Source organism: Miniopterus natalensis, chromosome 8 (assembly GCF_054644295.1).
Source record: "Miniopterus natalensis isolate mMinNat1 chromosome 8, mMinNat1.hap1, whole genome shotgun sequence".
Lineage (NCBI taxonomy): Eukaryota > Metazoa > Chordata > Mammalia > Chiroptera > Miniopteridae > Miniopterus > Miniopterus natalensis.
Window position 1 is genome coordinate 49,775,598 of NC_142088.1, and position 23,163 is coordinate 49,798,760.

The following is a 23,163-nucleotide window of genomic DNA, read 5'->3' on the forward strand; positions in this document are numbered from 1 at the left end:
TTTGGGGATTGCACAATACGAGCAATTATTTCAGCACTGTCATCATCACCATTTCATTTAAAATGAAATGGCACCTCATGTACAAAGGACATTCATGGATACAATCAATTCTTCCTGCTTTCCTTACGTGCACAAAAGCTTATAGTAAAGAGTCTTTGTTTCCCTGGTTATTGCCGTGCCACTTTTTTTGAACCTGTTCAGTTCTTGGATTTTTTGTTTTGCTAAGGAGCCTGTGATCTAAAAACTACTAATGAAGAAAGAATACTTTGTCAGAAAGGTCAAATTGTCAGGCTTCCTCCACCTGTCCCTCCAAATGCAAAAGCAGCCTAAGCTCCCTGCCCTGCTTGGCATGACCCACGGGGGGCTCGGGCTGGAGCTGTCAGTGACACACAGGTAAGGTTGGTGGGCTGGCTGGAGGTGGAACTCCTGTAATCCACACCTCATTGAACATTATGTTTTGAACTAAAATAGCTGATTTCTAAAAAAAGGTTTTACTTAATTTACTGCAAGACCAAGAATATAGCAGAAATCCTTTTATAACTGATCAAATTCTGGCAAGCATTTTCATGGCAGAGAATTAAGTGTATTTTAAAACTGATGAATATGTGAAAATAGATAGAAGTGATGTGACTTTATAATGTTGAAGGAAAAAGAACTAAAATAACTCAGTTGAAATATGGAAGACTGCCTGGGATCCAGGCAATCGGGGTTCGATTCCTGGTCGGGGGAACATGCCTGGGTTGCGGGCTTGATCAGTGACTCTCTCATCATTGGTGTTTCTGTCTCTCTCTCTCCCTCTCCTTTTCTCTCTCTGAAATCAATAAAGATATATTAAAAATATATATATATGGAAGACTAATGATACCATATGATTTTCAAGAATAGAGCACCCTTCATTGCTCATAGGACTGAGCCGCAAAACACACGTTTGTCATTTTTGTCTGGGTGCCAACACTTGCTTTCTTTCTTTAAAAGGCTAGCCAATTGATTTAGGAATAATGTTTACTAAATATATATCTATATCTATATCCATATAGATAGATAGAAGACAGAAGATAGATTATATAGATAGATTGATAGATAGATGATAGATGATAGATAGGTGATAGATGATAAATGATAGATGATAGATAGATAGATAGATAGATAGATAGATAGATAGATAGATAGATAGATGATAGATAGATAGATAGATAGATAGATAGATAGATAGATAGATGATAGATAGGTGATAGATGATAGATAGGTGATAGATGATACATGATAGATAGATGATAGATAGATAGATGATAGATAGATAGATAGATAGATAGATAGATAGATAGATAGATAGATAGATAGATGATAGATAGATAGATAGATGATAGATGATAGATAGATAGATAGATAGATAGATAGATAGATAGATAGATAGATAGATAGATGATAGACAGATAGATGATAGATGATGATAGATAGATAGATGATAGATAGATAGATAGATAGATAGATAGATAGATAGATAGATAGATAGATGATAGATAGATAGATAGATGATAGATAGATAGATGATAGATAGATAGATAGATAGATAGATAGATAGATAGATAGATAGATAGATAGATAGATGATAGATAGATAGATAGATAGATAGACAGACAGACAGACAGACAGAGACAGATAGATAGATAGATAGATAGATAGATAGATAGATAGATAGATAGATAGATAGATAGATAGATAGATAGATGATAGATAGATAGATAGATTCTGGCCAATCTCTATTTGGATGCATTATGATCCAGCCAAGACCATCCTAGGTTGCACCAGAATTGGGTTCCAGGTCAGCTTTTCCATGAGTCTGTGACTTTACCCAGGTCCCTAACCTCAGTGATCTCAGTGGGATAGCATGAAATAGCAGTATAGTATGAAAGAAAGTTGGAAAAATACACACTGTGATCTAGACACATGTGTCCTCTTTGCTCATACTGAGTCCCTGTCTCTATTCTGAATTCTCTGCCTGCGTTGTCTCCTTTGATTCTCACCACAGCCCCACAGATACTATGATTACCCAGTTTTACAGAGGAGAGCACTAAGACATGGAGAGATCAAATAAGGTCTCGTGAGGGTGGAGCCAGGGTCCAAACCCATGCATTTTGTCTTCAAAGGCAATACTCTTAACTTCTACCAGCCTGCAGGAACAATTTGTATGAACTTCTATATGCAAGAACACGCCCCCTCCTCCCACCCCAGCGCACGTGTGAGTGTGGGTGTGAGTGTGTGTGTGTGTAAGAGAGAGAGATCTTGAGAAAGTGTTTCTTTATTTTCATTTGCTTTTAAGGTTTTAGGTTTTAAGTTAATTAAAACTTTTAAGTTTTAAAATTAAATAAATGTAGAAGTGGCTGTAGCTAATAGCATTACCAGATAGAATAAATACAAAGATGTCAAGAAAAAATTCAAGTTTTGAGTTTTGAGTGGGTCAGTGAGGAAAGTAAGGTAAGTAGTAAATGATAACATACCAAAAGATCTTTTTCTATTTAACTAAATCAGACTATGTCTTTAATTTTCTTTTTTCTCTTTTAAGGGATGGGAGAGACATGGTGGGTTCTGTTACAAAATCGACACAGTCCTTCGAAACTTTGACCACGCCTCCAGTGGCTATTACTGTCCTCCTTCACTTGTGACCATTACAAACAGGTAAATCAGAAACTTTCTATCAGAAACAGGACTGTGCTTTGACATGAGGGCTCTTGAAATGATAAAATCTAGCCATACTCAATAACTCATCAATATCTAAGGTATACTATACATTAGAATATTAAGTTATTTAAATTATCAATTGAGATGAATTTAAATCATGCAATGTTATTCCTAAATTGATTTTTGAGTAACAAATAGTAAAATTTAAGGTGACCTTTACTTCCCAAAGAGATTTACTAATTATCTAGCTTTGCCAATGTATTCTGTTGCATTTAGATTTTATCTTCTAAGTCTCTGTAAGAGAAAAGAAATGTACTATTTTGCATTAAATTTTTAAAATTTAATGTGTGTGAGTCACATTGTGCTTTTTTTTAGAACAAAAGTAAGTGTAACTAAGCTGTGGAGGTTTCAAATATTTAAATGCTTGCCTATTGCATCTTAGGTCTATGTGTGTTTAGAGTTAGACATCTCAGTGCACAGGTGTCTTCTGGATGCTAACAGTGAAACTGTGCCCTTTCGACACTCCATACAATTCACAGCATGCTACCAATGTGTAGTGGAGGACCAATGCCCCAAAGGCATAAGTGACCTCAATGTCACTATCATATCAGGAAGATAGTGAGGGCTGTGAGACTGGCTCCTCCCTGCTGAAGACAGAAGCAAGGTAGAACCTTCCGCGGTTCCATGGTGAAACTATATGGCAAAGCAAATCACTTGCTTTTTTACCGAGGCCATTGCCTTTGAAAACATCCACGAATACTTGGAAACAGGACAACTGGTGCTGCGGTTTCATCTAGTGACCCTTCACATGTAGGTCCAACCTGCAGGAGAGACTCCTGTGTGCTTCCTCTGTTCCCCTCACATAGAGGTCAATATTCAAAGCCACAGGTATTTCCTTCCTCTTTACCTGCCAGATTTCTTACCTTCTTTCCCAGTCTCTTCTCCATAAAATGACAGAAATGCACACATGTATGTGAACACAGACACACCCGAAAAAATGGACAGCATTTGGCAAAATAAATTGCCCTGTGAAACATTTTATGCTCAGGAGACCCTTCCTTCAGAGTATAGCTCTACCTTTGAAGTAGCTAGTGTTGTTTTTAGTTCTGCCTTTCTCCTTCCCAGAATAGCTGCTAGGTGGGAAAAAGCCTTTATCCTCAATTTTTAATTTTCTCAAAGGTTTCAAGAGTAACTCAGGTTGGAAGTCTTCCAGTCAGTGAGTCAACATAGGACTTCATTCAGGGGCCTGACCAATGAAACTATGTTCTTTTGTTAAGTATTTTTTAATTAATTATGTTTTCACTGAAGAAAATAAGTCTAATTGTTTTACCTTTTTAATGTCTTAGTCTTTCTGTGTGTGTGTGATGTTCATTGAGTGCCTGTCACATACCTCGCACTGTGTTAATTACTTTTCATGTGTTATCTGACTTTGTAAAAATTCAATACTCAAGAGTTCATTAGAAAATTATTTATTGAATACCTAATTTGAGAGAGGCACCATATTGGCATGCTGTACAAAAGAAATAAAAGCCATGGTGTAATCGTCTGGTGCTACTTACAGGCCAGCGGCTAAAGAGATAGAAAATAGATGCATAAAACAAGTAAAGAAGGTAGAATAACAATAAATGGGTAAACTCAAAGTGACATTACAGATAACCCACAATGTCAAAGTGACCAAAGGTAAGGCAGAAATCTGTTAGAGTCCAAATGCTTCCTTTTCTAAACACCTTTGGGGACCTCATGCAAATGATAGAAATTATTGAGAAAAAAACACTTTTATTTCCCCTAGAACTAGATGCAAGAGTATACTGTGAATATTTAAACATTTTTCTTTCATTAACTATATTCAGCAGCCAATACTAATGTGGGGTCCAACTCTAAAGCAGAACTATGGCACAGATAAGTTTGTTTTTGTCCCAGCCTCGACTTCCTGGGCCCACCCAGGTGACCTTGTGCTGGTGCTCAGTCACCAGCCAAGCCCCCACCGCGCCACACATTGGCCCCAGTGAGGCATCTGTCCCAGACAGGTAACATACATGTGCACCGCTCTGCCAACATGTCTACATCCAAAGCAGCGACTTCAACACGAGGCATGCAGGGTGAGGGAAGGAAGGGCCTCATACTCCTGGTCTTTATTCACTCAGACCCCAAGAGGTAAGAAATAAAGACCTGCACTGTACTGCTCTTCGAGCGACAGTACACGTTTGAATATTTTTCAACAGCATCTTTTGTCTGAGAAGGTTGGGCAGTAGATGGAAAGTCCCCAGATCCAGGAGTGTCCACTGGCAGCCCTGGTAATCATCCTCTTCCATTACTGATTTCCCTTTGAGTGAAGGCACTCCTGTCACTCACCGGTACCCAAGCTTGTAGTTGCTAATTGATTTTACACTCTTCTGCACAAGTGAGCGACAGGTTTGATAGACACAATTAGAGCCACCTGCTACAAATTACTTTTTTTTTTTGTTATCTGGTAACTGCTCCTGGTCTAGAACTTTTAACACTTTGTGGAATAAGAGGGGAAAAAAAACAGACCCTATTGCTGAGTAACAGCATTTTATTTGCTTGCTGTTACCAAATCTTTATAAGCCTGGCCACTTGCAGACAGAGCATGAATGCAGAGCTTGAGTTCCAAAGTTACCATGGACCATTGACTAAATGCATGTATATCTAAATCTTGAATCAATCGGTCATGGAATATTTGCCACAAAATAATCCAAATGCCATTCAATTTTGTGTGAATTTTGCCAAAAGTGAGAAATCCTGCAATATCTCATTTTCTTCTAGGTTTAAATGTGCATTATTTTCAAGCATATTGACAGCTCTGCTATTTTTCTACAACCACCATATCTCTCAAACATGTTTGCAGTTAACTTTTTTTTATTGTGGTAAAATATACCTACCATAAAATTTATAATTTTAACAATTTATAAGTGCCCAGTTCAGCGGCATTAAGTACTTTCACATTATTGTGCACCCATCACCACCTTCCATCTCCGGAAAATTTTTATCTTCCCAAACTGAAATTTTGTACCCATTAAACAGTAACTCCCTGTTCCCACTTGCCCCCAGCCCCTGGCTACCACCATCCTACTTTCTGTTTCTATGAGGTTGACCACTCTAGTTACCTCATAAGTGGAATCATCCAGTAGTTGTCCTTTCGTGCCTGGCTTATTGCATTTGGCCTAGTTCCTGTAGGTCAACCCATCTTGTAGCATGTGCAGAATTTCCTTCCTTTTCAAGGCTGAATAATATTCTATAGTATGTATATATCACATTTGGTGTATCCATCCATCCATCAATAGACACAGGATGCTTCCACCTTTTGGCTATTGTGGATAATGTTGCTATAAATATGAATGTACAAATACCTTTGAATCTCTGCTTTCCATTCTTTTGGGTAATGTACCCAGAAATTGAATTTGGAATCATATGATAAATCTATTTTTAATTTTTTTAAGAACAGCTATACTTGTTTTCAGCTGCACTATTTTACATTCCCACCAGCGGTGCACAAGGGTTCCAATTCCTTCACATCCTGGCCACACTTCTTTTCTGTTTTTGTTTTTGTGTTGGGGTGTGTGTGTGTGTGTGTGTATGATAGACATCATAATGGGCGTGAAATGGTATCTCATGTGACTTTGATTTGCACTCATGTCATAATTAGTGATATTGAGCAACTTTCATGTGCTTACTGGCATCTGTATATCTTCTTTAGAGAAATGTCTATTCAAGTCCTTTGCCCATTTTTTAACTGGAGTGTTTGTTCTCTGTTACTGAGTTGTAGGACTTCTTTAAATATTCTGGATAGTAATTTCTCATCAGATACATAATTTGCAAATATTTTTCCTATTCTGTGGGTTGCCTTTTCACTCTGTTGATAGAGTCCTTAGATGTGCAAAAGTTTTTAATTTTGATTAAGTCCCATTTATCTATTTCTTATATGTTGCCTCGGCATTTGGTGTCATATCCAAAAAATCATTGCCAAATGCAGCGTCATGACATTTTTTTCTATGTTTTTTTCTAAGAGTTTTATAGTTTTAGCTCTTAAATTTAGGGCTTTGATTCACTTGGAATTAATTTTTGTAAGTGGTGTAAGGTAAGAGTCCAACTCCATTCTTTCTCAAGTGGAAATCCAGTTTCCCCTGCATCCTTGCTGCAAATATTGCCCTTCCCACTGCTGTCTCGGCACCCTTGTCAAAAATCACTCGACCATACATATGACGGTTTATTTGTGGGTTCTGTATTCTGCTTCATTGGTCTCTATGTCTTTATGCCAGTACAACACCATTTTAATTACTGTACTTTTCAGTAAATTTTGAAATCAGGAAGTATGAGACCTCCAACTTTATTCTTTTTTATCTTTGTTTTTGCTATTTCAGGATCCCCTGAAATTCTACTTCTGCAAAAAGAAAAAATCATTGGGATCTTGATAGAGATTACATTCAATGTGTAGATTGCTTTGGGGAGTATGGCCATTTTAAGAACGGGTCTTCCAATTAATGAACATGGGGTGACTTTCCATTTATTTGTGTCTTCATTAATTTCCTTTAGCAGTATTTTGTAGTTTTCAATGTATAAGTCTTCCACCTCTTAGTTAAGATTGTTCCCAAGTTTTTTATTCTTTTCGATGCTATTATAAATAGATTTGTTTTTATAGTTTTCTTTTCAGATTGTTTAATGCAACTGATTTCTGTGTGTTGACTTTGTGTCCTGCAACTTTACGGAATTTATTAGTTCTAACTGGGTTTTTTGGTACAAGGCAGTTAATGTTCTTTTTTAAAAGTATTTTAATTACTCTTTTTAAACTTATACAATAAAAACGTTCTCACTGATACAAATTCAAGCAAACCAGAAGAATGTAGACTGAAAAGAGAAAGTGCACCCTCACCTCCACTCTTCTCCCCGCAACCAACCCCACTCCGCACCCCAAAGGAAACTGCCATTAACGCTTTGGTGTTTGCTCTTCCAGGTTTAGTTCTGTGTATTTCCTAAGTCTGTATTTCCCTTATAGCCTTTTGTAAGAAACAATATTCAAAAACTTTACATTTCTAGTTCTTGAGGAATGCCACCAGAAACTTCTTGCAATAATGATCATGATGCGTTTCTCCCATTTTAAAACTATTGGTAGTCTATTTCTATTTTTTATTTAAAAGAAAGAGAAAGAAATTTGTCATTTTATATTAGTTCAGCAACAGAGTAATTTACTTTAAAATGGCATTAAAAATGTTAACATTTGTGTTACTGGGAAAAATCCAATTGCAATTACTCAGTTCAAAACGGAGTCCCTTCTAACCAGATCATTATATATAAAAACTAACACTGTGGTGTTTTGTTTTTTTATTTTAATTGAAATAGCTCTCTAGTGAAGTTACTTCCAATGTATTACTTTTTCAGTCTCTTTTTTTGGGTAATACAAACACAATCACAGTATTGTTTTCTGCTAAGTACTGTGTTGTTCCCAGACAAGAAACATCCCCCCCCCCCCCAACTATATATGTCACTGGCTAAACTGATGAAAAAATATAATATTCAATTAGAGGTTTAAGTATAAAATACCTCCTTTTGAAGTATATGCGCTTTTTTTATTTTTAGAAAGAGAGGAAGGAAGAGGGAAAGAGAAATAGAAACATCAGTGCTGAGAGAGAAATATCAACAGTCGGCTGCCTCCTGCACGCCCCCTACTGGGGATCTAGCCTGCAACCTGGGCATGTGCCCTGACCAGGAATCAAACCATGACCTCTTGGTTCCTGGGTCGACACTCAGCCACTGAGCTACTCTGGCCAGGGTGAAGTATATACTTTTGAAATGCAAAATGTTTATTTTGAAATAAAAATATTTGTCAATGTATGCCCAACACATGTACTGCTATCTTCAAATTGCATTTTTAAATTAAAATTTAATGATTAGCACCATGAGCAACAATTTCCTGTCAAGCTGATGGAAGTTCAAGATATATTTTTCTTGTGTACACTAAAAACGCACATTTGATTTCTTAACTTTTTAAAGAATCTGATTGGAAAAATTAATTTCTTTCTGATTCTAACAATTATCATTTGTGGGTATTTTTTGTTAAGATTAACAAAAAATATTTACTGAATTCCTTCGAGATAACATTTTATCTTGCTTTAAGTAATAATATTAAACCATGTACATATGGTTATTTTTTGTTCCTTAAATCATAACATTTGAATTAAACAACCTCAGTGAAAACAAACAAAAAGGCCAGATGTCATAAAGCTCTGGAGTGTTCGCAAATGAGGAATTCTAAACACAAGGCCAGGAAAGACTTTAAAAGGTTGTCTGCTCTATTACTGTAAAGCCAGAGGTTTTGCAATCCTTTTAGTGTTTGAAACCAAATAGAGTGGTAAAGAATATAAAGTGTTCTCTTGGTTTTTTAATCAGATGGAAAACAGACATTCAAGAGATTGCCTGCTCTTATCCAGAGTTAATTTCTTAGAGTATATGGTTTAGAAGAAAGATATATTTGCTGAATTTCTTTATTAACAATGCCATCTTCTTTCTAAACTGGACTGAGAAAACTAGCATCCTGTTTTGATTCGAAGGTTTTAAGATTTAATGTATGAGTATCCTATGCACCTACTTAACAAATATACTTGCCAATTAAAAAGCGGAAGGTTTCTATTGTTTTAAGCAATGATAAATGGAGATAAAGTAGCAAATCAGAGTGGACTAAATAAACCTAAAATCAACAAAGGACAAAAGCAAAATGTCATGAATAATGATACTGAAGTCCAAGTTCACAGACAATGTTATTCGCTCTCCATTATCCGACTGATGCCACAGTACAAAGTAATGGGAGAGCCAGCAACGCCCTTTGGGGTTCTAGAACCAGCCCAGTGAGTGGTGGTCCCGGTCACAGCCGCATGGTGCAGGGCCTTGCTGGCCTCGCGCAGCAGTCTCGGGCTCTGGGCATGTTAACAATGCAACTCTGCCTCAGGGGGGGAAGGTTATGAGAGCATGAACCAATGAAGTATAAGGAAAATTACAACAGCATCTAGACAATATTTAGCTTTATCTACCTTCCTTTTGAAGCACATTTACATAAGGTTCTGTCACTGCAACCTGGCTAAGAAAAACTTTTCTAATTTCAAATGTGTGCTAGTCAGATTATTAACAAAGGTACCTGCAGACGATTATAAAGCAGGACGAAAATCCATATACTCCACCAAGATGAGTGTCATGGATCCTAAGACCTCTAACTGCCACTCGTGGTGTTCATAGGCAGTTTAAGAGTTCACTCCTTTGTGTTTGTTTCCCTTTCTCCCCTGTTTCCTTTGAGACTCCTCTATTCTTGAGTGACCCCATTGCGTTTGCTTCCCTTTGCAAGTTAAGGATGCATGGTCATAAAAATCTAAAATCGAATGAAAAAGTCTAATTTGCTTTCTTGTTAGGTTTCCTGGGTAATTTCATAAGGCCTTTCCTTTCCCACTGACTCAGCAAATCTGGCCCAAAATCACCTCTGTTTGAAATGTTTCTTCAAAACTTTATATGTACTGAAAATAAATTTTACAAGATAGTCTCCAACTTAGCTTAACATTTCAATGCTAGTTAAATTTTAATACTCACATTTTTCTTTTAGGAGTCATGGGAAAGTTTATGTACAAGTTTTCTAGATTCTGCTTCTGATGTATTTGTGTTGGGAAGGGAGCATTTCCACCAATCAGTAAACTCTAACTCATTCAGCTGTTTGGAGAAAATATTACTGGCTGTACTTCCTTGGGTTTGTTCCTAGGATTTTAAATTTATCTTCAGTGAATTTGCACATCTGAACACATTTGAATAAGCCAAGGACTCATGTGCCTGTGCATAAACTGATGTAGGAGACATGAAATTGCTTCTCCAATCTCTGTTTTGTTCTCACCAGGCAAGTGTGCAGGGTGGGCACATGTGAACTCTGTTGGCAGATGCTCATTCGGAAAAGCACAATATCCTTCCTTCTCCCCTCCGCCAACCCCTCATCTCATGCACATTATGAGGTGGTGTGTGCTGTGTGCCCTGATTGGAAAATAGGGCACATTGTGCCAAAAAGTGTATTATTGCTGGCTTTGTAGACTTCACCACCTACACTTTGAAACTGGAGCTAAACTCTATGCCATGAAAGAATTAGGTCCTGTCTGTAAGAGTCAAATTCTCCACACTTGTATGTTTCTGGGGAACTGCACTGACATTTCGCATTTATTAATAAATAATATTAATAAGTGTTCAGGGTCTTTGGGTATTTTTCTACTCTGTGTTCTAAAGAATTCATGAGAAAGGTTTATCCTGGTGCCATTCTGTGCACCTTATTATGTTTTAATGACAGTTTTTATTGCCCGGAAACTTACTATAATCATTTCCTTTTTCCCTTTTTAAGGTTTGAACAGGCCTTTATTACCAGTTTGATCAGTAGTGTGGTAAAAACGAAGGACAGTTATTTTTGGATAGCTCTCCAAGACCAGAATGACACAGGAGAATATACCTGGAAGACAGTGGGGCAGAAGTCTGAGCCGGTGCGGTACACACACTGGAATGCACACCAGCCCCGTGAGTAGAAGGAACCGTGACACCACCATTCCCTCCTCTTTTCTTTGCTCCAAATTCCTACCCCTTGGCCCACCTCCTTTGGTCCTTCCTTAATGTTTTCTTAATGCATAAGTAAGCTAAAATAATTACCACAGGTTCTCAGGGGCTGACAGATGGCTGGTTGTTTTTAAAACGACCACACAGGTTATTTGACATGTGCAAGGTGTAATTCATTGCGTAGGGCCTCACATGCCTTTATTAGCAGAAGCCCAATTTCTCCCTTTTAAATTCTTTCCAAGAATCCCAGGGGATTACTCAGTCAAGACTAGTTCCTGATACTTCACAGTGAATGAGCACAGTAAATGGGCACATGTGGGCACATTTCATCAGTGCACAGTCACTGCCATGTGACTTGCTGAGGAATGTTGGCCTAGTACTTAGGTAACATTCTTCTTAGTCTGTCTCTTCTATGGGCTTTTGTGGTATCTTAGCAAGATTCCAGAGTTACAGCTCTACTAGTTCACCCTTTGTACTCAGCTCTGGACCCCAAAGCATGAAACTGCGCCAGGATAGCCAGTTCCAGAGAAGCTAACGGCTTTAGCCACAACCTGCACTCGAACCAGCCCCTGTGGAGGAAGCCTTAAGCCGTTGTATTAAGCTTAAGTCACCAACCTAGGCTCAACACCCCTTTACCTGAGCGTGAATTCCCATTTGAATGACTTGGTCCCTCTGTTACCTATGGATCTCCATCAGGGCTATTCCAATAGATAATAGGCCATAGGTTGCCTCTAAATTTGTATCTGGAGTAAATGGGTTAGGGGCCTCAGGCTCTTCCCCGAGGAAACAAAATATCGTTGTAACATAATAATAACTATCATGCACCAAATATTGGTCAAAGGGCTAAATAAACAAATTAAAAGACAGATTATCAGAACAGATTAAAAAAACAAGACACAACTATATGTTGTCTATAAGAAACCCACTTTAAATATAAAGAGACATGTAGATTGAAAGTAAAAGGATCAAGAAATACTAACATTAATCAAAAGACGCAGGAACAGCTGTATTAATTTCATGCAGAACAGACTTCAGAGCAAGGAAAGTTTTCAGTGATAAAAGGGACATCACATAATGATAAAAGAGTCGGTACTCTAAGACACAACAATCCTTAATGTGTATCCACCTAACAACAAAGTGACAAAATACAAGAAGGAAAACTGATAGAACTGCAAGGAGTAGATAATCTACTATTGTAGTCAGAGACTTTAACACTCCTCTACGAGAAATGGACAGACCCAGCAGGCAGAAAATCACTAAGGACAAAGTTGAACCCAACAGCACCATCAATCAACTAGATGTAATTGACATCTATAGATTATGTCATCCAACAACAGCAGATTACACATCCTCCTCAAGCTCACATGGAACATTCACCAAGACAGACCACATTCTGGGCCATAAAACACATCTTCCCAAATATAAAAGAATAGAAATCATATACGCTCTGCTCTCAGACCACAGTGGAATTAAACTAGAAATCAATAACAGAAAGATAGCCAGAAAATCACAACGTACTTGGAGATTAAACAATACACTTCTAAATAACACATGGGTCAAAAAACAAATCTCACAAGAAATTTTAACATATTTTAAGCTAAGTGAAAATACAATTTATCAAAATTTGTGAAATGCAGAAAAAACAGTGTTTAGAAAGAAGTTTTTAGCATTGAATGCATACATTAGAAAAGAAATACCTAAAAGCAATAATATAAACTTTCACTTTAGGAAACTAGAAAAAGAAGAGCAAATTAAATGCAAAGTAAGCAGAAAAAAAAATAAGAAGAATTAGAGCTTAAATCAATGAAATTGAAATTTAAAAAATCAATAAAACCAAAAGCTGATTCTTTGAAAATATTAATGAAATTGATAAGCCTCTACTCAGCCTCCCTAAGTAAAAGGAGAGAAGAGACAAATATTATAAATGAAAGAGGGGACATCAGTATGGATTCCATGGATATTTAAAAGATAATAAAGAGCCCTGGCCAAGCATGGCTCAATGGGTCTCCGGTTTGATTCCTGGTAAAGGGAGGCAACCAATCAATGTGTCTCTCTCACATCAGTGTTTCTCTCTCTTTCCACTCTCTCTAAAAATCAATGGAAAAATATCCTCTTGTGAGGATTAACAAAAAAAGATATATATATAAAATAAAGAAATATTACATACAACTCAGACCTTATACCCTTTACAAAAATTAACTCAAAATGGATCATAGACCTAAATATAAAATGTAAAGCTATAATACTCCCAGAGGAAATCATAATAAAAAATCTAGAAGACTTTGGGTATGAAAAGGACATGAAATTCACAATCCACAAAATAAATAATTGATGAACTGGACTTCATTAAAACCAGAAACTTCTGCTCTAAGAAAAACAGTATCAAGAGAATGAGAAGACAAGCCACAGACTGGGAGAAAATATTTGCCAAAACCACATCTGATAAAAGACTGTTATCCAAAATATACAAAGAACTCTTAAAACTCAGCAAGAACATAAAGAACCCAACTTAAAAATGGACAAAGGCCTAAAACAAAGAAGATATATAGATAGCAAGTAAGCATATGAAAATGTGTTTAGCATCATATGTCATTAGGAAATTGCAAATCAAAACAACAATGAGATACCACTATACACCTATTAGAATGACCAAAATCCAAAACACTGACACCACCACATGCTTATGAGGCTGTGTAACAACAGGAAGACCTCACACATCGCTGGTAGGAATGCAAAATGGCAGAGCCACTTTCGAAGACAGTTTGTCAGTTTCTTCCAGAACTAAACATTCTCTTATTATATAATCCAGCAATCACACTCCTTGGTATTTACCCAAATGAACTGGAAACTCGTTCACACAAAAACCCATACATGGACTTTTATAAAGGTTTTACTCATAGTTGCCAAAACTGGTAAGCAATCAAGAAATCCTTCAGTAAGTGAGTGGATAAATGAACTGTAGCACATCCAGACAATGGCATGTTATTCAGCGCTGAAAAAGAAATGAGCTATGGAGCCGTGAAAAGACATGAAGGAAAATTAAATGCATACTGCTAAGTGAAAGAAGCCAGTCTGAAAAGGCTGCACACTGTATGATTTCAACCATATCACATCCTGGAAAAGGCAAAACTATGAGGACAGTAAAGAGATGAGCGGCTGTCAGGGGTTAGTGGGGAGGGACAGTGAGTAGGCAGAGCACAGAGGATTTTCCAGATACTACAATGGTGGCTATATGTCTTTATACATTTGTCCAAACCTGTAGAATGTTCAACACCAAGAGTGAACCTTAATTTAAACCGTGGACTTTGGGTGATAATGATGTGTCAACACAGGCTTATAGATTTTAACAGAGGAACCGTTGTGGTATGGGATGCCAACCGTGGGGGAGGTTTTGTATATGTGGGGGCGGGGCTCATAAATAAAGTCTGCACTTGCCACGCAATTTTCCTGTGAACCTAAAATGCTCTAAAATATATAGTTTGTTGTTGTTTTATAAAACTACTTTTTAAAGATGTATGCCAGATGATGAAGTTAAGACAAAATTTTTTTGTATGTATAAGCAGCACTTTAGAAAATTTATATAGTAACTGGTGACTTTGCATAGCTCTAAACAAGAAACATCCCAGTTCACTTAATACACAACCTTTCATTCTACAGATCTATGAATACTATTAAAATGCAGAGAATAGTAAAGTCCCATGTCACAGTTTTACTGGAAAAAAAAAAAAAAGCTCAGGTATCATTTCTAATATACTTTAGAATTTGGTTAAGAATGTCTATACCTGTCAAAATAAATTAATACATTTTGAGTAGACAAAAGTCTTGGTTTTTAATGTTACCTTCCTTGGGGCATATTTGGATGTCTAAAAGCCAGAATTGAAGCAGAGCTCCTTGTCATTCATAAGTTTCTGCGTAATTTGAGTGGCATTACTCTCTTTCTCTTTTCCCTGAAGCAAAAATAATACCATGATGTTCGGTGTGGCGGCTCATGCTGACTGACATTGAGTAAATTGTCTCTGACTAAGATGAAAATGTAAATCCTTTTGGGGAGAAAATAGCAATGTAAGAGCCCCTGTGTTTCCTTTTTCTTTTAAATTACTGCTTGCAGAAACATCATCCTAAATCACTATTTTTTCCTGCCTGTCACACACGCGCACACACACACACACACACACTCAAATTACTTAGCTTAGTTCCCATGTCAAAATCTTAATCCAGCCCAGACTGACTATTTAAATTGACCCCTGAATAGGAAGCCTGCAGTTTTTTAATAAACTCAGCCAAAACTCTCTCCTATGTCAGATTATCAAAATAGTCAATCTGTAGTGGAATCATAGTCCTGCCATTTGTTTCAACGTTGTCTTATGTTCTCCAAATAGTATAATGAACTACCGTACACCCATCACCAGATGTCATCAATTATCAACTCATGGTCCATTTTGTTTCATTTATACCCCCACTTTCCGTGTTGTTTCATGGCAAATCTCAGGCATTATAGTGTTTTATTCATAAATATTTTTGTATTATCTTTAAAAGATAAGGACTTCTTTTTAAAAAACCTGAATATAATACAATTATCATACCTAAAAGTAATTAACTATAATTCATAAAAAATCTTCAGTTAGTGCTCAAAGTTCAAAATGACTCATAAATATTATATAATGTAATTTGTTTGAACTGAGATCCCAAAAAGTTTCATGCATTGCAATTGGTTGGTAAATCTCCTAAAACCTGTTTTAATCTCTAGGTTTCCCTCTTCCTTGGCCCTGCCTTTTACTTTTTTATTTGTTGATGCAAGAGGGTTGTTTGTCCCATAGAATATCCTACAGTCTGGACTTTTTGGTTGTATCTCCATATCTTGTTTAATGTGCTACTCTACCTCTTTATTTTCCATAAAATTAGCATTTTTATTTTTAAAAGTTAGAATCAGAGGTTTAATCCAATTCAGATTTTCTTATCTTTTTTAGAAAAAACATTTTATAGGTGGCTGTGTGTTCTATCTCCGGGTTCATAACATCCAACTTTCTCACTTTTTGTAATGTTAGCAGTCATTAATGATCAATGCCTAGATCCATTGATTCATGAAGGGTTTTTTCATTCATAGCTGGGGGGTAGTGTATATTTTTATAAAAGTGTAGTTTCTTTCAATCAACTTTTTGTTCCTTTGTGACACAGTTTTCATAGGAAAAACTGAATAAATACTTAATTCTTTCCCTTTACTAGTTTTTTAAATGGTTATTTGTTTATAAGCATCCTACAACAGTAACCAGTTTTTTTTAGCATTACTGTGAAGTAAGGGTCTTAAACATATTTGATATATTTTAATCCACTACTATTATTATCTTTTTTTAATGAAAATGAAAATCTCAAGCACTACCTCCCAAGTCCTATTATAATACTAATAATAGCTTCCTTGCTATATGGTATTACAAGATGTATATTTCTGCTCTGGACCTAGAAACATCGATTTCATCAAGGAACCCTGGTTCATCTGAATGGGAAATAGTATTATTTCAATATCACAATCCACCCATAGAAGTGCTCATTGCTTGTTGGTTTGTATCGTTTCTGTGAATGTAGCTGGAAAGTGTGTGTGTGTGCGCGCGCGCGCACGTGTGTGTGTGTGTATGAAGAAATACTTCTCAAGTTCAAACTGATACTTTCCATTTGAATTCAGGACTACAAGGTTTTTGCCTAACCTATTTTACGCCTGTATTTCTTTTCTTTCATGCCAAAATCCCCTGTTCTCAAAACACTAGAAAGTTCTGATGCTTTTATTAAAACAAACAACAACAACAAAGAAACTCTATGGAGCTTGTTATTTTGAGAGAAATAACTATTCAGGTGAAATAGGAAAAACAGTTTTGATCCTTATTAACTAGTGTCACTGATTAAAGGGAAAATGGCAAGTAGGGCCTTTCTCACTTAGGAGGACACTAACACATAGAAACTAAAATGCATTTTGTACCTTAGATTAGAGATTCAATATAAATGGAGGCTGCTCAATGGTGAAAGAAAACAGATGAGCCCATACTAGCTCAGACATTCAAAAAAGCTTTTCCAAGTTATATTAGAGTTTCATAGAGGTCTGCACAGTGAAAAAGAAACATTTTGAAATGACTGTCTTGCATCCATCCCAAACCCAGCCTCTGTGACAAAAGTTTTGTGTTTCTAGATCTAGATACCACTGCAGAACAGACATCTTTCACTCACTTGGGATAACTCCAGTGCACATTTACCCCACCTGTCCCAAGTCAGTGGAAATCTGCCAGTGACAAGGAAAATGGGGTCCCAGTAAAGCAAGTCCAATGTGTTTTCTTGGGAGTGTCCTGCTCAGAGCGAGGAGAAGTAAGAAGCCTGTCCAGCCAGTGGACAGACGGGTCCGCCCACCGTAGGCTCATCAGAGTTCTGAAAGGGCCACCACATAAACGCGGGCAAACAATCTGAGCACCCTTTGGTGCTTCATATAATCCTAGGAGTAACTGTCATACAAGGTAAAGATGTGATCATAGATCTTCAAGGGAATGCTATAGCCATGCAAAGGAGAGAACACCACCAGGGAATGAGAGGGAGCTCCATGGAAATGGAGGCAAATTATTTGAGGGCAAGATTCCATCATTCATTCAACCAACTGTATTGAATGGCCGCCTACTCTGTACCTTAACATTGTCTCATAGTAGATTCAGATAAATCTGCTTTCAAATTCTAGATCAAGTCTTCACTATGTGGACTTAGGCAAGTCGCTAAGCCTCTGTGCCTCTGTTTTTCCATTTGCAAACTGCAAATACTAATCTCTGCCCCAAATAGTTTTGAAGTTCAACAGGGAACGGACCATATAAAACGCATAGCACAGTATCAGGTGGATAGACAGAACTCCAGGAACGCTCACCGTCCCTGCCCCAACAGCTTCACTTTTCTCCATGGAGAAGGCCCAGCTACGGTTCCCTCCTGGCCCTGAGGCCACAAGTAGATCTCGTTTGTTTTCAGGTATTTGGCCAGAGAGGAGGAAGGTGGAGGCTTTCCCAGCTCAGTTCATCTTATATGGTTAGATAGCTTAGCCAAATGGAAGAGGCTAGACTAGTGAATTGGATTTCTTAATTGACTGAAAGTTTTCCCATTCGTGTTTGAGGAAAGAGCTGGGGGGGGGGGATAAAGGGAGGGTGAGACAGGTAAGGAGAATCAGTTTAAATGTGAGCTTCACGGCTGTGGTAGAGGATGGTAGTGTTTCTTCTCCAATGGGAAAAGAGTTATCGAATTTGAGAACCATTTCTCTGGGAGAAACACCACCTCTGCTCTTTCCCACACCCTACCCTTATCAGTTGGCTTTGCAAGCACCCCCACAATATATGATTATAAATTCCGTTTATATCTCCCTTAGCCCAGTCTCCCTTTATCATACCACTTTACTGCTTCTTTGGGGCTGAGATTCTAAAATTTGGGTCAAATGTTCCATTAAGTTAACCACTTTAGGAGAGCAATAACACTCCTGCAGCACTTCTCATCTTCACAGCAGTTCCCACACATCTTCTTTTCCACTAATGAAGATGAGTTGAATATCTATAGTATCCAAAACCAAAGCTATTTAATCATTGTCTGGTGTGGAAAAGTGAGGCAAAAATGCAAGACCAACAAAAAAGTACATTACATTTTAAACTTGCTGATTCAAGCTTTATAAAAATTCTTTGAACCTGCAGGCAGAATTCATGCCACAAAATCCCAGCTTTTGTAATAAAAACAGCCAAAATAAGAATAGAAGCAACATCTTAAGGGTGGTTGTAGCCCTTTATATCTTTCCGGGTGCCTTTTAATACATCATTTCGTTTGATTTTCATCCAAACCCATGAGAAGAAAAGGGATTATTATGCCCATATTTTAGATAAGCTTTTTGTGGTGAATATAACCTGTTCAAGTTTTGAGATACTAAATGTTTGTGCTGGGACTAGAACCCCAGACCTCCAGCTCCAAGTCAAAGGCTGCTGGGAAAGGAAGGGGGAGGAACCAGGTGGGAGGGCACGGTTTCCTTCCTCTGCCACTAGAGCAGCCCTATTAGTAGACGACATGTGGATTTCCACAGTTCAGTTTCATTAGAATTTCATCACACAGAGCATGCAGCATCTTCTCTGTTGTTCATGACCCTGCTAGACTGTGGGCTGCATTTCAACAGGACTACAAAGCTCCATACGTGGGAGGCTGTGGTTGCAATGCTGTATTCTCTCCTTGTCGGGCCCCCAGCCCTCCACCTTTAACACTAAATAGCTGTTCTGGTCAATGGAACTGACTAATGGGCTTTCTATGGACCAACTCTCTCTCACCTGGCTTTTCTTCTCTGTGAGTCACACTAATTATGTTTCCTTGTTTACAACGAGGCATTTTCACCTTTGCATGTCTCTTTGATGTATCAGTGCGCATGCACACACACACACACACACACACACACACAGGACTGTGAGCTTCTTGCGGATGAGGACTGTATCGTCACTGCGCTACCCAGTGTGCACCCAGGGTTGTTAAAGGCATGAGTAGTCATTGTTCAGCTCCTTTATTCTTTCTCTGTTTTACATTCTTCCATTCCTTTAGGAGAGGTTCTTTGTACAGATTATCTGTCTTTTTTCTTCCCTCACTCTTCATTTTCTCTTTCTTTAGTCTTTCTGTCAGGATAAAACAACCAAACCATGGCTGACAAGGATAATGCCAGTTTCCCTGTATCTAAAAAAAATTAAAACCATTACTTCCGAAGGGAAATTAAGCAAGACAAATATCTAGTACCAAGTGACTACATTTTTAAAAGCGCCTTTAGGTCCAGAATTATCACAAGTCTTCAGATCCTTCATCTATAATCACTTGCTTTTTTATAAGCACCCCTTGAAAACTCTTTTCTCTTTCCCATCCTTCAAAGCTCAGCTCAGACTTTACTTCCTGCAGATCCTTTACTGATATCCCGAGGCAGACTCCATCATCCTTCTGAAGTCTCCCCCAGAAATCTGAGCACACATGGTCCCTATAGCACTTCACACATTATGTTGACTGCAATTAAGCGTCTATGAGTTTGTGCCTCACACTAAATTAAGAGTTGGGTTTTGTTTGTTTTGTGCTGTGTTGTCCTTCTGTCTCTAACAGCTCATATACAGCCTAGCCTGGTTATGTAGATGTAGATGCACCATTTCCTTGTTGTTGAATGTTGATTTAATTAATTAAATGATTACTCTGGATTCAAGAAAAAAGCTCATTCTTTCTCAGTTTTTATTCTGTTTTTGGAATGGGATTATTTTCTACTATGCACTGAAATTTGAAGTGTGCTTTTCAGCTGTCTTATGAGTTGTGTAGATTTGATGACAGACTTGAGGCTCTTACCTTAGAAATTGTTTCTAGGGAAAAAGTTTTATTTTTCACTATGTTCAAAAAGAATAAAATGGAGTTTGTCCATAACTAGAAGGTCTTTCCCTTTTCCCCGAAGTCTGTCCCTACTCCTGCCACCAGAGTTTCACCCCATTTTAGAATTCATCTCATTCTCTCCACTCTATCATGGTTTACAGTTTGGTTTTCTGTTGTGTGCCTTGCAAGTGCCTCGAGTCCATAACACATATATTTTTTCCTGCTTCTCAGAGGGTACACACTATGTGCTTTTCGTTGTTGATTTTTTCACAATGGAATCTCAAAGTGCAGCATACATACATACTCAAAAATGGTGAGTTAAACTTTTTTCTGCACAGTTAAAAAGCTCAACAATTCAAAGAAGAGGGATGTTGGTGTTTAATGAGATATGGGAGATATTTCAGTTTCAAGTTGGAACAGCTTCTAGTTTTTCATCATTTGCGAACTGAGCTCAAAATGTCCAAATTTCAAGCTTCACAGTCTCTCTTCTCTTCTCTCACTTTTCCATCTTCTATTCTTTTCTCCAGGGAGGATGAGAAATGAGATAATTATGCCAATAAAGCATCCTTTTTCACCTTTACTGTTCTTGTCTGGGTGCTTCATTTTAAGGTGTCAGTTATTCTACACTCTAAAGAGGTCTTCCAAGCACAAAATGTTCTGGTCGACTGATGTTAAAAGTGTTGTTTTCTGCTTTTAGGCTACAGTGGTGGCTGTGTTGTCATGCGAGGGAGGAGTCCACCTGGCCGCTGGGAAGTGAAGGACTGTACACACTTTAAAGCAATGTCGCTGTGCAAGCAACCAGTGGAAAACTGGGAGAAAACTGAACATGAAGAGGGATGGCCCTTTCACCCCTGCTATTTGGACTGGGAGTCAGAACCGGGTCTGGCCAGCTGCTTCAAGGTGATGCCAAGTTTACATGGGCATTCTCAATTGGACCAACATTATTTCAGTTTTGTCCATGCATCCCAAATTCTTTATTCCAGAACAGTGCCTGCACACAGAGGTGCTTAATTAATGTTTGTTAACTGTCTCTATCATTTCAGTTATACTTCAAAATAATTTTTAAGTAAAAAGAATGACATATCCCTGATGACACTGAAGTCTTTCTCATGAGTATAGATATTGGGGTCCCACTCAGTATTGTTCTGGGTATGAAAATGATGTAATTCCATATCATGTGTGAACAAATGAATAAAGTCCTTGTTATGGAATACTATCCTACCATTCGGCTGCTAAGGATAGCTTTTGCAGCTTGCCAGACACCTGAAGATCAAACAGTTTAATACATATGGTTGATGTGTGTGTGTGTGTGTGTGTGTGTGTGTGTGTGTGTGTAAAAAAATGCCTTTTTGCAAAGCAGCTTTCTATCTTAGATTTAAATCAGTACCTACAATCTTCTTGTCAGAAATAAGTGTGTTTGAAATATAATGTTTTTGTTTGATGGTTTTGCCTTTGGTTCATTTTACAAATAAAGGTTTCCAAAATCATGGGAGAAGGTTCTTCTCTGGTATGTGGGGCACCTGCAAAGCAGAATGGACATGACTTCTATCTCTAGAGATGTTGCATATCTATGGATGGTGTGAAAGGCCTGTGAATGCACTCAATTTAAATATCCATGTGTATAACCCTACATTCAATTCATGGAATAATCGGCCCAGAAGTGACCTCACAGAGCAATAAATTATACCTTAGAAATTAGTAATCTGAGGCTAGCGAGACAAAGTGATTTATCCAAGGTCACAACTATTTATTGACAGAGTTGGAATAAATCCCTGATCTTGGGACTCCTAGTCCAGGGTATTTTTCTACTATATATCACCCTAATATGTCAACAAATGTACGGAGTGTCTGATGGGCATGGTGGTAGGATTTATTAATTTAAAGTGATTTGAGAAAAGGTTCCCAAAGGAGTCGAGTTTTGACATATAATTTAAAAGATGGAAAGGCTGTGCTATGGTCCACAGGGCTGGGAAACCTATTCCTTCTGGTCTCAGCAAATCAGAGCCTGGTGAAGGCTGGCAAGAAAGGCTCAGGCTTAGTGTTGGGCAGTTAGAAATGAGGAGACTGCAGAGGCACCGGATCCAGAGCTCTGGGTCTTGGGTCCCTCATCCTTGATCTTAAATACAGTCAAAAGCAGATCCTCCATTTGACTGACTGCTGCTTGCTACTGTGAGGACTGCTGCAAACCAGTACAGCTAAGAAAAAGCAGAGAATTTAGGCACAGCTAAGACTCAAAGACCCTAGAAATATACCTGCCCTAGGTCTCAGGTCTCATTTTTCATTTCTTGCCATGGGTTAGCCAGATTCAAGTCCATTCAGCCATTTCTAATTTGTCAGAAGGCAATCTGGTGGGACAGAAATTCATGGATTCTGGAAGCAAGGAGTATTGGGTCTAATCCTGGCTCTGCCCGTTTGTAGCTATGTGACCTGAAATTTGTAACCTGTCTTAGTCTGACTCTCCTCATCTCTTGAAAAACATTTATTAAGGGACAAGTCACAGGAACTTTAGGAGAAAAAAAAGAATCCTCAAGG

At 37.8% G+C, this 23,163-nt stretch overlaps 1 protein-coding gene across 2 annotated transcripts in view; it reads left to right on the forward strand.

The window, feature by feature from the left end:
• Positions 1-23,163, forward strand: part of PLA2R1 (phospholipase A2 receptor 1) — a 93,995-nt gene that overhangs the window by 40,047 nt on the left and 30,785 nt on the right. For both annotated transcript variants that reach the window (XM_087819816.1, XM_087819817.1), the window contains exons 10-12: positions 2,564-2,676; positions 11,054-11,223; positions 21,329-21,531. In XM_087819816.1, the coding sequence (XP_087675942.1) occupies positions 2,564-2,676; positions 11,054-11,223; positions 21,329-21,531 (486 nt within the window). The remainder of the gene's footprint in view (positions 1-2,563; positions 2,677-11,053; positions 11,224-21,328; positions 21,532-23,163) is intronic.